The sequence below is a fragment of the Pyxicephalus adspersus genome, chromosome 6 (assembly GCF_032062135.1).
Source record: "Pyxicephalus adspersus chromosome 6, UCB_Pads_2.0, whole genome shotgun sequence".
NCBI classification, from domain to species: domain Eukaryota; kingdom Metazoa; phylum Chordata; class Amphibia; order Anura; family Pyxicephalidae; genus Pyxicephalus; species Pyxicephalus adspersus.
In genome coordinates, this window is record NC_092863.1 from 24693976 (window position 1) to 24705797 (window position 11822).

General features: G+C 37.4%; 1 protein-coding gene across 5 annotated transcripts in view; it reads right to left on the reverse strand.

Annotated features, from left to right (window-relative positions):
* The window catches only part of DUSP3 (dual specificity phosphatase 3), a 115741-nt gene extending 104489 nt beyond the window's left edge, over window positions 1-11252 (reverse strand). For 4 of the 5 annotated variants that reach the window (XM_072414932.1, XM_072414934.1, XM_072414935.1 and 1 more), the window contains exons 1-2: window positions 10968-11102; window positions 7941-7985 (exon numbers count right to left, since the gene is read on the reverse strand). In XM_072414932.1, coding sequence (XP_072271033.1) covers window positions 7941-7985; window positions 10968-11089 — 167 coding nt within the window. In that variant the 5' untranslated portion in view covers window positions 11090-11102. Of the gene's footprint in view, window positions 1-7940; window positions 7986-10967 lie in introns of all 5 variants that reach the window. The other variant, XM_072414933.1, reaches the window with a different exon arrangement.
* Window positions 11253-11822: the final 570 nt, after the last annotated feature.

The following is an 11822-nucleotide window of genomic DNA, read 5'->3' on the forward strand; positions in this document are numbered from 1 at the left end:
ATTTCAGCCCTATGTTTCATTCTTGGGCTCCTGGCTATTCTCTACCCTTGTTAGTACAATTATGTCTCAGAATGTTTGATAGGGTCTTAATAAAATGTAAAACTCCTAACACAGTTACTGAGTTATTCCTGGCCAACAAATCTTTGACAAATTAGGACTAAAATCAGATTTTAGAAAGATGTTAAAGAAATAAAGTTATTGGGTTGGCCTAACCACTGTATGCAAGGAGTTTGAATGTTCTTTATGTATTCACATGGGATTCCCCTGGGCACTAAGGGTTCCCCTACATCTTGAAAAACATGAAGTAAGGTTAATTGGCTCACCCAAATACCCTTGATATGTGTGTTTAGAAAAAAGGACAAAGCAAAGAGAGGGCTGCCAGGCTGCAGCAAGTGCGCTTGACGTTCAAAATTATAATAAAATACTACTAAAAAAAATGAACAATGAAATAAAAAAAATGGGCTTAACACATCATTTCAAGCAACAAGAATAATCCTGTTAACTGGATGACAAATATTTGCTTTGCAAACATTTGCCACACCATTATCCTTTTACTTCTTTGGCTCACCTATTAGGTTTTTTGATTTCTTCTTCTGACAGGAAGTAACTACTCTGTCTGAATGCAATCACTTTAGGATCAGCATCACACCATTGTTTTGGACCAGCTTCCTGATAGTGACAAATGTCAATATTTGTGCACTAAGTATTCTGTGGTCTTAACTAGAAGCACTTAGCAGTATAGTTCTCCCCAGATCCTTTTTCCCCAGGCAACCTGCCCAGCACTCATGACTCTCTAACCCACCTGTCAATAGCATTGCTGGTGTCCGGAATGGATGACAGCGGAGCATGAGCAGCCCCACTATCCCAATGGCTATCCCACAGTAAGGTCCTCCATAAATGTATTTCTTAAACATTTTCAAGAAGACATGTTTCCAAATCATACACCTGTGCATTGCAAGATCAGGTGACATGAGGAACAACCTGGAAGAAAATGGTAGTCCTGGGGAAGAATGACAAGCACCGCAAAGAGGAGAGGAGCCAGGCCAGTGCAGGACTAACCAGGCTCAGTTTGTGGACGGACGAAGTGAAAAGTTTTTTTCACAAATGTTCCACTAGATACAGCCCAAGGGTCATAAAGTTGCATTTACGGCATATTCATGACATTAACCACTGCTAGGCCTGAAAAAGTCTAGCAGTTACCAATCTCAGATGCCTATCAGTTGCCATAGTCACTCGGGAGAAGTAAATGGCACAGATTTTGCTGCTAATGTTAAAAAAGTTTAACTGATTACACTACTTCAATTGAGTATACTCTTACAAGAACATGGAACAAAAGGAAGTGGGATCAAAATACATAGGCACTGGACAGTTGAGGTATAATACAAAGAAATGGAAAAATAGGAAATATTAAGTGGGCAGACGTTATAATGTTGGAACAAAGTATAGGGGAAGGTAGAACACACCTGGAAACCCTACATGTTGTTGTGCAACCTATATGAATATATCTACAAAAATTGGACTTGTGGGTCAGTGCATGGAACACTTAAGTGAGATCACAACCTCAAAAAATACACCTTTTCTTTTTCTTTTGTAACCACCTCCGGACATTTGTGGCCTAATACAGGGAATATATAGTGAGAGGAGTGATCCTTAAAAGCTTTTCCCTATTTGAATACATTTTAGTCTGTATCATTGCCACTTGCTATCATCTTTCCATTTTTTTCTGACCACTAGAGCTCATCAGCTGTTTGTTCTTTCCTACACCTATCAGTCAGTTTAACATTTCCAGCTAGATGTACTTTCTAGGATGACAAGATGTAGTGCAAAGGAGTATAATCCCAATGTCATTAGTGTTTTTTAGGCACATAGAAGCGTTAGTCTTGTATTTAAAATATAGTTTGACTTGGAGTCCTTCTCGATGGTGATAGATTTTCCCCAGATTTGTTAGCTCTTGTCTTGCTCTGAAATAGTTGATTTGCCTAAAAAGTGAGCCTCTACCTTTTTTTTGAGCTTGTTAACCAATTTGTAACAAAAATGTATATAACAGGGTGTAGCATGCGTACCTGAAAAAATTATTTATGCAGTATTGAGCCAGGTGCATATATGGGTTTATTAAAATTGCCTTCTGAAATCATGTTTGTAATATTTATGTATCAGATAGGTAACATTAGGAAAAATGTGATTGTTTTTATGCATTAGTTGTCTACCTTCCTCCAGTCTGCTGACTGGACAAATAAGTAGCAGCTTTGAATGAGGTATTCACTCTGAAGTGGTTGCAGAAATAGGTGTTTTAGTTTTAGGATTTTACCTCACTTTTTGCACTGGTAACAGCTGCAAAAGTTTCCAAAAGGGTGAATGTAATTCCCTAAAATTTAATTTACTATACTTGTGGCTGTCCAGTTGACCTCAGACCACCATTTTGTTTTACAAAAACTCTAGCCATTATTTGAGATATTTTCTATATTATCTCATATATCAGAGAGAAAAGGATTGACAATATTGTAAAAGTAAACTCCAAGATGATTGTCCTATGCGTTGATAGTTTCTTAGTGTTGATATGTTTTTAGTATCCAGGCATTATTATGGCTGCCATGTTACCCTACCTCCAGATTATCCTTTGTTAACTGTAATCTTATTTCCTGTGAACACTGACCTGACCTCTACCAACTTCAGAGGTGAACTTGCCACTACTCTCCTTTACACTTCACAGTCTGCAGATCTGTGATTTACTCCCATATCTAAGTTCGCATTAATGAGTTTGCAGACCAGCCCTAAAGCATTATGGAGCAGATGCTGATAAACAAAAGATAATGTCTTAATTTTGAAAAATAGAAACTATATATATTTATATACACACAACTTGAAATATTAGTGTACTACAGACCAGATAAAAAAAGATTTCTGTTTGACTGGTATGGATGTATGCCCTTTAAGATGCTATTTTCAAATTAGCCTATTACATTATTGCTACCTGTAAAATTCACAATCTGGCTGCTGAAAAATCTTTCTTTGTAAAATTTGATGAATATTCTTTGGACAGCAAACTTGCTTATGTGTAAATGATGTTTAGAAAATTTGGTGATTACTATTTGTATTACTAATTTCTTGAGAGGTAGTGTTCCTATATGATACCTTCTGCTAGGTTTTTAATTTCCTTTTACGTTTTTTTTCCATTTTGCTGTAACCCCTTTTAAGCAATATTTGCCTTTTTGATTGTTCCTCACAGTGATCATGATTACAGCAATTCCTACAGACTCTGAGATATAGGGAGTAAAAAATACTATGAAAATAGGTGGCTGCATGAGCCATCTCTGTATGGAATTGCTGGGCCGTAAGTTTAGGGAATCATGTAGAAGCTAACATAATTTCATGTACAATTATCTCAATTTCTATAAAGTTTGTATTTATGATTCCATAGTGAATTTCAGAAATTGTATATGTGTAGTTTGGATATGAAATGATATAACTTTTGTCTAAACCATAAAAACATCATCTATGTATCAACAACACAATAAAAAGATAGTTATGCTGCTTTTACTGGCACCAATATACTACAGTGGAATACAAATGCCACCTGGTTCTGTGCCCTCTTCGCCTATCTTCCATGCTAACTTTTCCATGCTAGGCCTTTATTGTTCCCTCCTATTTGAGACCTGATTACATTGCCTGTTGCCTTGAGCGTTTTTGACATTGATGATTTGTACTGATGTTGATATGGTTTATGTTTCCTACCCCTTTCCCCCACCCAACGCTCATGCTCCTTGGCCCCATCCCCTAGACTTCTACCACTTATCTCAAAGCTGTTTATGCCTTGTTGACATCTATATTGTATCACAGCTGTATGCTATGTGTTAAGTTTTGTAAAGATAGTAATTTATAATATTTATTATTATTGTAATTAATAGCTCCCTTTTCCATCATCAGCAGATACAGGTTTGTGTTCCCATTTCCTCACACTGCATCTGGAAGTAAAATATATTCATGCATAACCAATACATTCTTAGTTAGAATGTATGTCCAAGTAGTTTAACATTCTTCTTATGTAAAAATATCCTGGTCACTTCAATGTCTTTTTTTCATGCTAGAGCAGTGTTTCTCAGAGTTGCTCCAGAGGTTGCTAGGGGTTCTTTAAACAATAAACAATTTGTTACTTCTAGGTCAGTTTAACTGACATCAATAATATTTTTGACTATCTGTAAAGGTGGCAGCCTTCTCAATGACCAGCAATGTAGGAGGTATTCTTCCAACTAACCACCACACTGAGGATCACAGTATGCATTGCAGTAATTATAGCAGGGGTTCCCTGAAGACCTAAACATTATTTCAAGGCTTTCCTCTATGTTAAAAATGTTGAGAAAACTATGCTAGAATATAGGGTCTCTCTTCTCTACAATTGGTGTTATTGTAACTTTACCAAGAGCCATTCTTAAAGTAAGACTGATTTGTGAAATGATTGTCAATTGTTACTTCCCTAAGCTCACTTACCTCCTGAAGAAGCAGACAGCTGTCTGTATATCATGTCAAGTGTTTTAAGGGTCTCTGTAGGCAATTGGCCAATCTCAAGAACATTACTAATGCCTAAACTTTGTTAAAATTAAAAATGTATGTAGATTATATTCTCACCAACTAGTCACAGGTAGACATAATTTGGAAACAATATATGTATGTAAACTTTAATGTATATTTGCATGATTGAATTAAAATAAGTTTTCTAGAAAAACTGCATTGTTTCTAAACTTAACTTCTATTTGATGCCTTAAAAGATATGTTTTATCACAATATGTTTTCTTTGTTCAATGACATTGAGCATCCTCCTATGATTCATGGGAGGACAAAAATCCATTTAATTTGACATATGTTAAAAACATGCTTGGGATGAACATAGGTCTATACACTGCCACAAAGGTGAATAGAAAAGGGTAGACTCAATGGACTTTTTCTAACATTTTTTTCTTTTTAGTAGGTATGTTTCTCTGATAACACATTATTTTCAATAAAATACCTGGAAATCTTCCCTTAAATGTACTTATGCCCACAATATGGACATAATTTTTTATATACTATTTATAGATTCTTAACAATCTAAAACAATAGAAGCCAGGTTTTAATTGATTTCTAACAGCTCAAAAACCCTTGCTGATTGTTTACATTAGAAGTCTGGAAGCCTGCCCCAGTATAATTCGAGATCAATAAAAAGTAATAAGGAAGGAATAAGTGAATATATATATATAGTGCTAGAATCGAAGATTTGGTGCCAAATTTGGAGGCTATTAGGCATCACCTACCTCATCCTTGCCTGAACAAGGGCTTAAAGAGCCCAGACTATCTGGAAAGTAATGGGTGGGCCAGGCACTCCTTTTTTCCAGGACAGAAATTGAGGGTGGCTCTAGAGAACCTGGCTGTTTAAAAAAAAAGTCAGTTGTCTTTAAGCCTTTGTGTGAGCCTAGGAGATCTTCCAAAGTTCAAAGACCAATACTCCTGATGAAAGGGTCATTTTGAATCTCAGCAAAGAAAAGTTTAGAAAATCTGAAGGGAGCATAACTGAACGTTGTTATGAAACGTTGTTTCATTGTTTATTGTTGTTTCATTGCACGTTGTTAAAATCAAAGTCTTTAAAGCTGCACCACCTGGTACCTGTGAGTACCAGATCCTATCTTGATAGAGCTGCCTGGGAGGCAGGACTTTATATGCTGACCATCTGAGACTTATGCTGAAGCCATTTTGTGTTGGATTAACCTCCCTGGTGGGAGGCTAGGGTTAATTTTCAGTGGCAATGTCCAGCTGGCATCTGGGTCCACGGTGTGTGAAAATTAAACATGAGCTTACAGCTGGGGGGCAGAACTGTGCGGCTGGGAGGCAGGTCTCGGCAGGATATCGAAAATGTGTATTTTTAAATGCACTACTTTTACACTTAAAATACTTATTATTTATACAGCCAGGGAGGTTAAGCTGTTTTTGTTATGTTATGTTGAAGTGAAGCCTATGTGAGTGATGTTATGCTTGTCTCACAATAAATGGACCTGGTAAACATCCCACAGTGTACTGCAATGTGCTGATCCCCCTAACTTCACAATATAAAATATATAATTAATATTTCAGCAACTGTGTTGTGAGCTTTAATAAAATAAACCATAGCTAAATTAAAGAGTTTTTTGTTTTTTTTTATTCTCCCTATTTTCCAAATGTATATAAAGAAAGGTTTTGGCCTGTTGGACACATCAGCTAACTCTTCTTCACAGCTATTTTAATCCAGCAAAAATTGCACTTCACCACTGAATCCCACAATGAGCCTATGACTTTTTATGTATTAAGTGGTATTTATTCATGCTATCAGTAAATGAAATGAATAAGTCAAAAATATCAAAAAAATATTGGAAATGTAAAAAAATCCTAAAATTTAATAGTCATTTTCAAAATAATTTCAAAGATCACAACAATGACATTGGATACAATGGATTGGATTTGCATTTACTGCAACATTACCTTACAATACAAAGTCTTTTAAATGTAGTAGCTATCACAAACCTGTGAAAAAGTTTCTGTTGTGCTAACCTGCATCCTTGTCAGTTTACCTTAATCAAATCTTAATGTAAACAAAAGGTTATTTATTTATTTATTTTTTTTAAATAATAAATCTCTCCTAATGTAGAACGCGTTCATTCACTTCAAGCTTTACAATTCTACTCTTCTACTATTATTTATATCAGACAATGATGGGTAAATTTTGAGGCAAATACATGGAGTTGAGTGAATATGTAAATCTTGCATGAGTAAAAATCGAGAGAAAATGCATTTTTCAGTATTTTTTTTTTTTTTACTATTTATTCCCAATAAACACAAAAGGTGTATATTCAAGTTTTGCTACCAAATAAAAAGCTCTATTGAAGCAAGACCACTGCTGCTTAGCCTGCCGGACGAACTGCAGGTCTGATATGGACCTTTAAAAGCTTTCTCTTTTCACTTCCAGTGTCCAATAAGATCAGGAGGGGAATGTAGAGTTGCTCTGGTCTGCTGAAGTAAAGATTAGGCTCACTTTAGGAATCTTGCCTTGTATAAACTACTTTTACTCAAACCCATCTCTAATTTTTAGCTTGCAGTTATAAATAGTTTAGAGCTGTATTACAGTCTGCTGAATTTAATTTTGATAGTACATTTAAGCAGAGCACCTAGGAAAACAGATTTTCCCAGAAGTGAACAAGTGCTGCGTTGACAAGAAGTACTGGGTTGGACAGCTTTCTATGCCAAGAGAATCAGCTTACATCTCTCTCCAGACCTGCATCCAAAGTGTCATCCTTTTAACAAAAAAGGTCACAATTTGATATAGAACGAGAATCTGACGGGAGTAACAAAGCCTTACACAGCTAGGTTGTGCTAACATGGGGCCAATGTTGACTTCAATAGAAAGCCCAGTCTGAATTTACCAATCTCTATAAAATACATTCCACTATGTCTGCAACACCCCTCTTCCCATTTTAAAAAGTCCTGATGGGAAGATTCTCTATTTGTACAATGCCTAATACATGTTGTATTAATTCCTGTTCAATTTGGCTGCCTCTGTGAAAGATCCAGCAGGGTGAAGTTTCAACCACAGCTTAACAGCTGTGGTTGCAACTTCTCCCTGTTGGATTTTTCACAGGCCTCCCTACATTTACTCTAAAAAACAAACATAGTACGGGGTAGCAATGGATCTCAAGACTTGGCTGAGTGTGAAAAAGGGGTACAGAGACTTTTTATAATCATTATACACACTCAGATTACAAACCATGCTGTGGCCACTTGTCACAGTATTGATATACAAATTATACAGTTTAATGATATGTTTACACGTGGCTTTTAAGGGGCCATGCGGTGCTGCAAATTGTCAGTCTTTCACAGTACTGCGCCAATAGTTAGATACCAGAGTTCTCACATGAGTCACAACAAGACAAGATCGTTACTACCTGGAAGTACCAGTTGTTTCAGTTTCTCCCAACAGTTTAAAAGCCCTGTGAGGGAGAAGAGGAAATGAGAATGAAGCTAAAATCTTGCTTTTAAAGGCTTGTGTACTCAAAGGCTGCAACTCCTTGCTAGCTGAAATAACTCAATAATACATACATTGTTGAATAGGTGTACATTTATCATAGACATAGAGGGGGTTCAATAACAACACAAATCAGACATAACTATCCACCTCTGTTATACTCTGCAAAACTACTTCACACTGCACCCTCTTTTGTAGGTTAGGCATAAAATGAAGGTCAGCTACAGTGGTTTAGCTGCAGCATATATGGTCATAAAATACACCCTTTAGCCACAAATCACTTACCCAGCTATACAATCAACCAAAATATTCCCCATCAATGCAAATTGTTTAAGTGTAAAAAACATACAACAATTTTATACAGTTTAAACCGATGTCTGTAGCAATAATTATATTCTTGAAATATAAAGTATGATTTAATCAAAATTAGAAAAATTTTGCTGGCATAGGTAACTAAATGCACTTAAGCATCCCTGAGTAATTCCCAATCATCCACAACTAACTGTAACTCTAAGGACCATTTCAGATTTGCAGGGGACAGAGTGTTTTGTTGCAGGCTCAAATGCAGTCCCAACTACTCCCAATCGAATATATGGGGGCAGTTAGAAGCCACTTTGCGCTTGCGTTGGCAGCTGTGGTGAATTTTGGGTGATTCCAGAAAACGGTATGTGGTTCTGATCATGTGGCTGCATTTCCCTACATTAATTGCAGTGTAGATTGCCAAATCCTAGATGAATAGCAGCCATTTATTTGTGCCTGAGAGAAGCTAACTGATCGCAAAAGATTGTTTCCAATGACAAACATCTGACGTGTGTACGTACGTAGCCTTAGACTGGGTCTGCACGGGCAGTTTTGAAACCGAAAATAAACGTTCCTACCACGTATATATACGTTTTTATGCACTTTTACAAGCATTTTAAAGCTTGACTTTAAAACGCTAAAAAAAATTTTATAAACGCTTATGACGCATTTTACCGCGATTTTACATACAAGCGTTTATAAAAGTTTTACTTTTAATCCTTTCAGAGATTGAGTACAGGGGTACATAAAACCCCTTACTCATTGCCTTAAAGGAAAAAAATATGTGTAAAAATCTGGACAAGGCTTTAATGGTAAATCATTTTATTTAATGTGTGTGTGTTTTGTAGAACTAAACTTTTTTTTTTTTTTACAGGTTATCATCTCACAATGACAGGATGATTCATTCATAACATGAGCACAGCCGTGGGAATCCCCCTGACAGTGAGGGATCCTCTGGCACTAGGGCTTAAATGAAGACAAGGCTCCCCATTCACCTCTAGTGCTCTGTGATTGGCTGAGAAATAGAAAACCCTGATGACAGCTCAAGCGTCATCAGGATTTCCATTTTCTCAGCCAATCAGGGAGCAGAGCAAGCAGTGGAGCTCTGCTATGCTGACAGCTCTGCTCCTCTGATTACACCTGCAGCCCTAGAGGAGTTGTAACATGTGTTCTGTATCTGTAGCTCCTTTTGAGCATGCCAAAGTAATAAAGACAGATTTTTTTTTTTTTAAGTTTTAAACCTCCTCCCTGAATAAAAGAAGGTATTTATATCTCTTATAAAAGGGTTGTCTATCCTTTTATGTAAGGTAAAAATTTTAGTTTAGGCCCGCTTGAAGGATTTAACATGCCATTATGGAGGCTGCAAAAGATCTATCCTCGGAAGCCAGGATCGTGAAAGATTGTTTCCAATAACAAAAGATCTTTAGCTCCTTCTGTAGTCCATCAGACCACTCCAAATACTTGCTGCAGCTTCTAATGTTTGTTGTGCATAAATCAAAGCATGCAGGGAAATGCGAATATTCACTTTCACATTATACTGTAGACTTGCTACAACTGTGCAAAAAGATATTGATTAAAGCAGAACTAAAAAAAAAAATTTACTTTCACAAATACGTTGATCCCTTTCGAGGTTTTCTGATTTGGGTCGAATGTTATTCTGAAATCCTCCTTCCTCCCCATGCAGAGGTAGCGCCAGGCACCACCATCTTCTTTTGCTCTCTTCCACTTTCTGCCTATGTCACCTGATCTTGCACTGCAAATGAGTGGGCAGCATTTTCTTTTTCCCCATTAAAGAAAATGCTCCTTCTGCGCATGCCTGAGATCGTCCGAGGGTTGTCTAGCCTTTTATGTTAAGTTAAAAAAATTTTAGTTTAGGTCCGCTTTAAATTCATTGGTAAGAATATGTCATACACATCACACAGGTATTGCTGTCCCCATCTATATTTTAGGACTGATATCCCGGATCTCTCCCTATTAACAAACAGCAAGGTGAGTTGGCTGTTTGCAATTCTGTTAAGATTCTAGCGTAAAGCTAAAGGTTGCCCCTATGCTGGGAAAATATCTGCTATAAGATCTCCTCCCTATTAATACCAAAAATCACAATTTTACGTCCTGATAGTAATGTCAGCCATGAAATGCTAGAACATGCAGGATAGACAGATTAAAATCTAAACGTGATCTGCTGCCATGTGTCAAACACAATGGGGAAATAAGGATTACAGGCGTAACTGGGTGCCTCATCAGTGCTATATGTACACAACTACACTCTATGTACAGTATATGTACAAAATGTGTGTCCTCCTATACATACTCCATGTATATACAGTATAATGTGTTCTTTGTATTCATACCCCATGTGTGTGTGTATATGTATATATATATAATTATAATAATATAATGTGTTCTTTCTAAACATAGGGGAGTCATAGTGTATATCACACTCCACTCCATGTACACATAATATAGGGTGTTCCCCCATTACACAGGACAGTAATGGTGTACATGACATTGTCCATATTATATGTCTGGATCAATATACATATGCCTATGTGAGCGTACACGGTCAGGTGCCCCCTGTAATCCCCTGTAATGCTCCTGGGTCCCCGCACCCATCTCTTCTCACCCCCTCGATCGGGCAGTAACTCACGCGTTGCCCACGTAGATCCGGGGGAAGACCTCGTTGAAGTGCTGGGAGGGGAGGCAGTAGAAGCCGCCATCGTTGGCCAACAGCTCATTGAGCGCCTGAACAGAGATCTCATATTCCGACATAACCACGGCCTGCAACCGACAACACCGGGCGGCCTGCAGCCTGTGACCCGCCCTCTATAGCCGGGGTAGGCGGACTCCCAGCGTCGAGCTCTGGGAACGGCGGCACTACTGGCATAGACAGGCAAACCGGCCGAAAGGAAATGAGGGGCTCTTAGAAGAACATACAAGTCATGGTATATTATGTGTAGTGTAGTATTATGATGCTAGCTTCAATCTGCTGGGCTGTGGCTGTGTATTGACCTCGTCATACAGAGCCGGTTCTGTCATTTTCCTCGCGGCACTGTCCGTACACCGCCCATCGTACGCAATAATGATCCAATACAGCTAGGTGGGGGTCTGTAATTATATTTAGAAGGACATTTAAAAAAAAAGAGAAATGCAAAAAGTGCACATAGATTTATTAGTATATTCTATTGTATTAAAGTTTAACCCCAAAAAGGCATTTTCCTTCATTTAAAAAATGTATTATGTGTTTTAGTGAACCTGAGCGCCAAGATTATGCACACTAAATATATATATTTATATATATATATATATTCCAAACAAACAGTAAAGGCACTTAAAGTGGAAATAAAAGCAATAAAAAAAAGCTCAAGGAGGTAGGTTGTTTATTGCAGAAGGGGCAGTAGATGTCTCCTCAGTAATAAAACATACCTGCTTGTTTGCAACTATTTCTGAAATATATTTGAGCTCTGTGCATGATGCTGGATATCCCAGCATACCCCAAACTGCT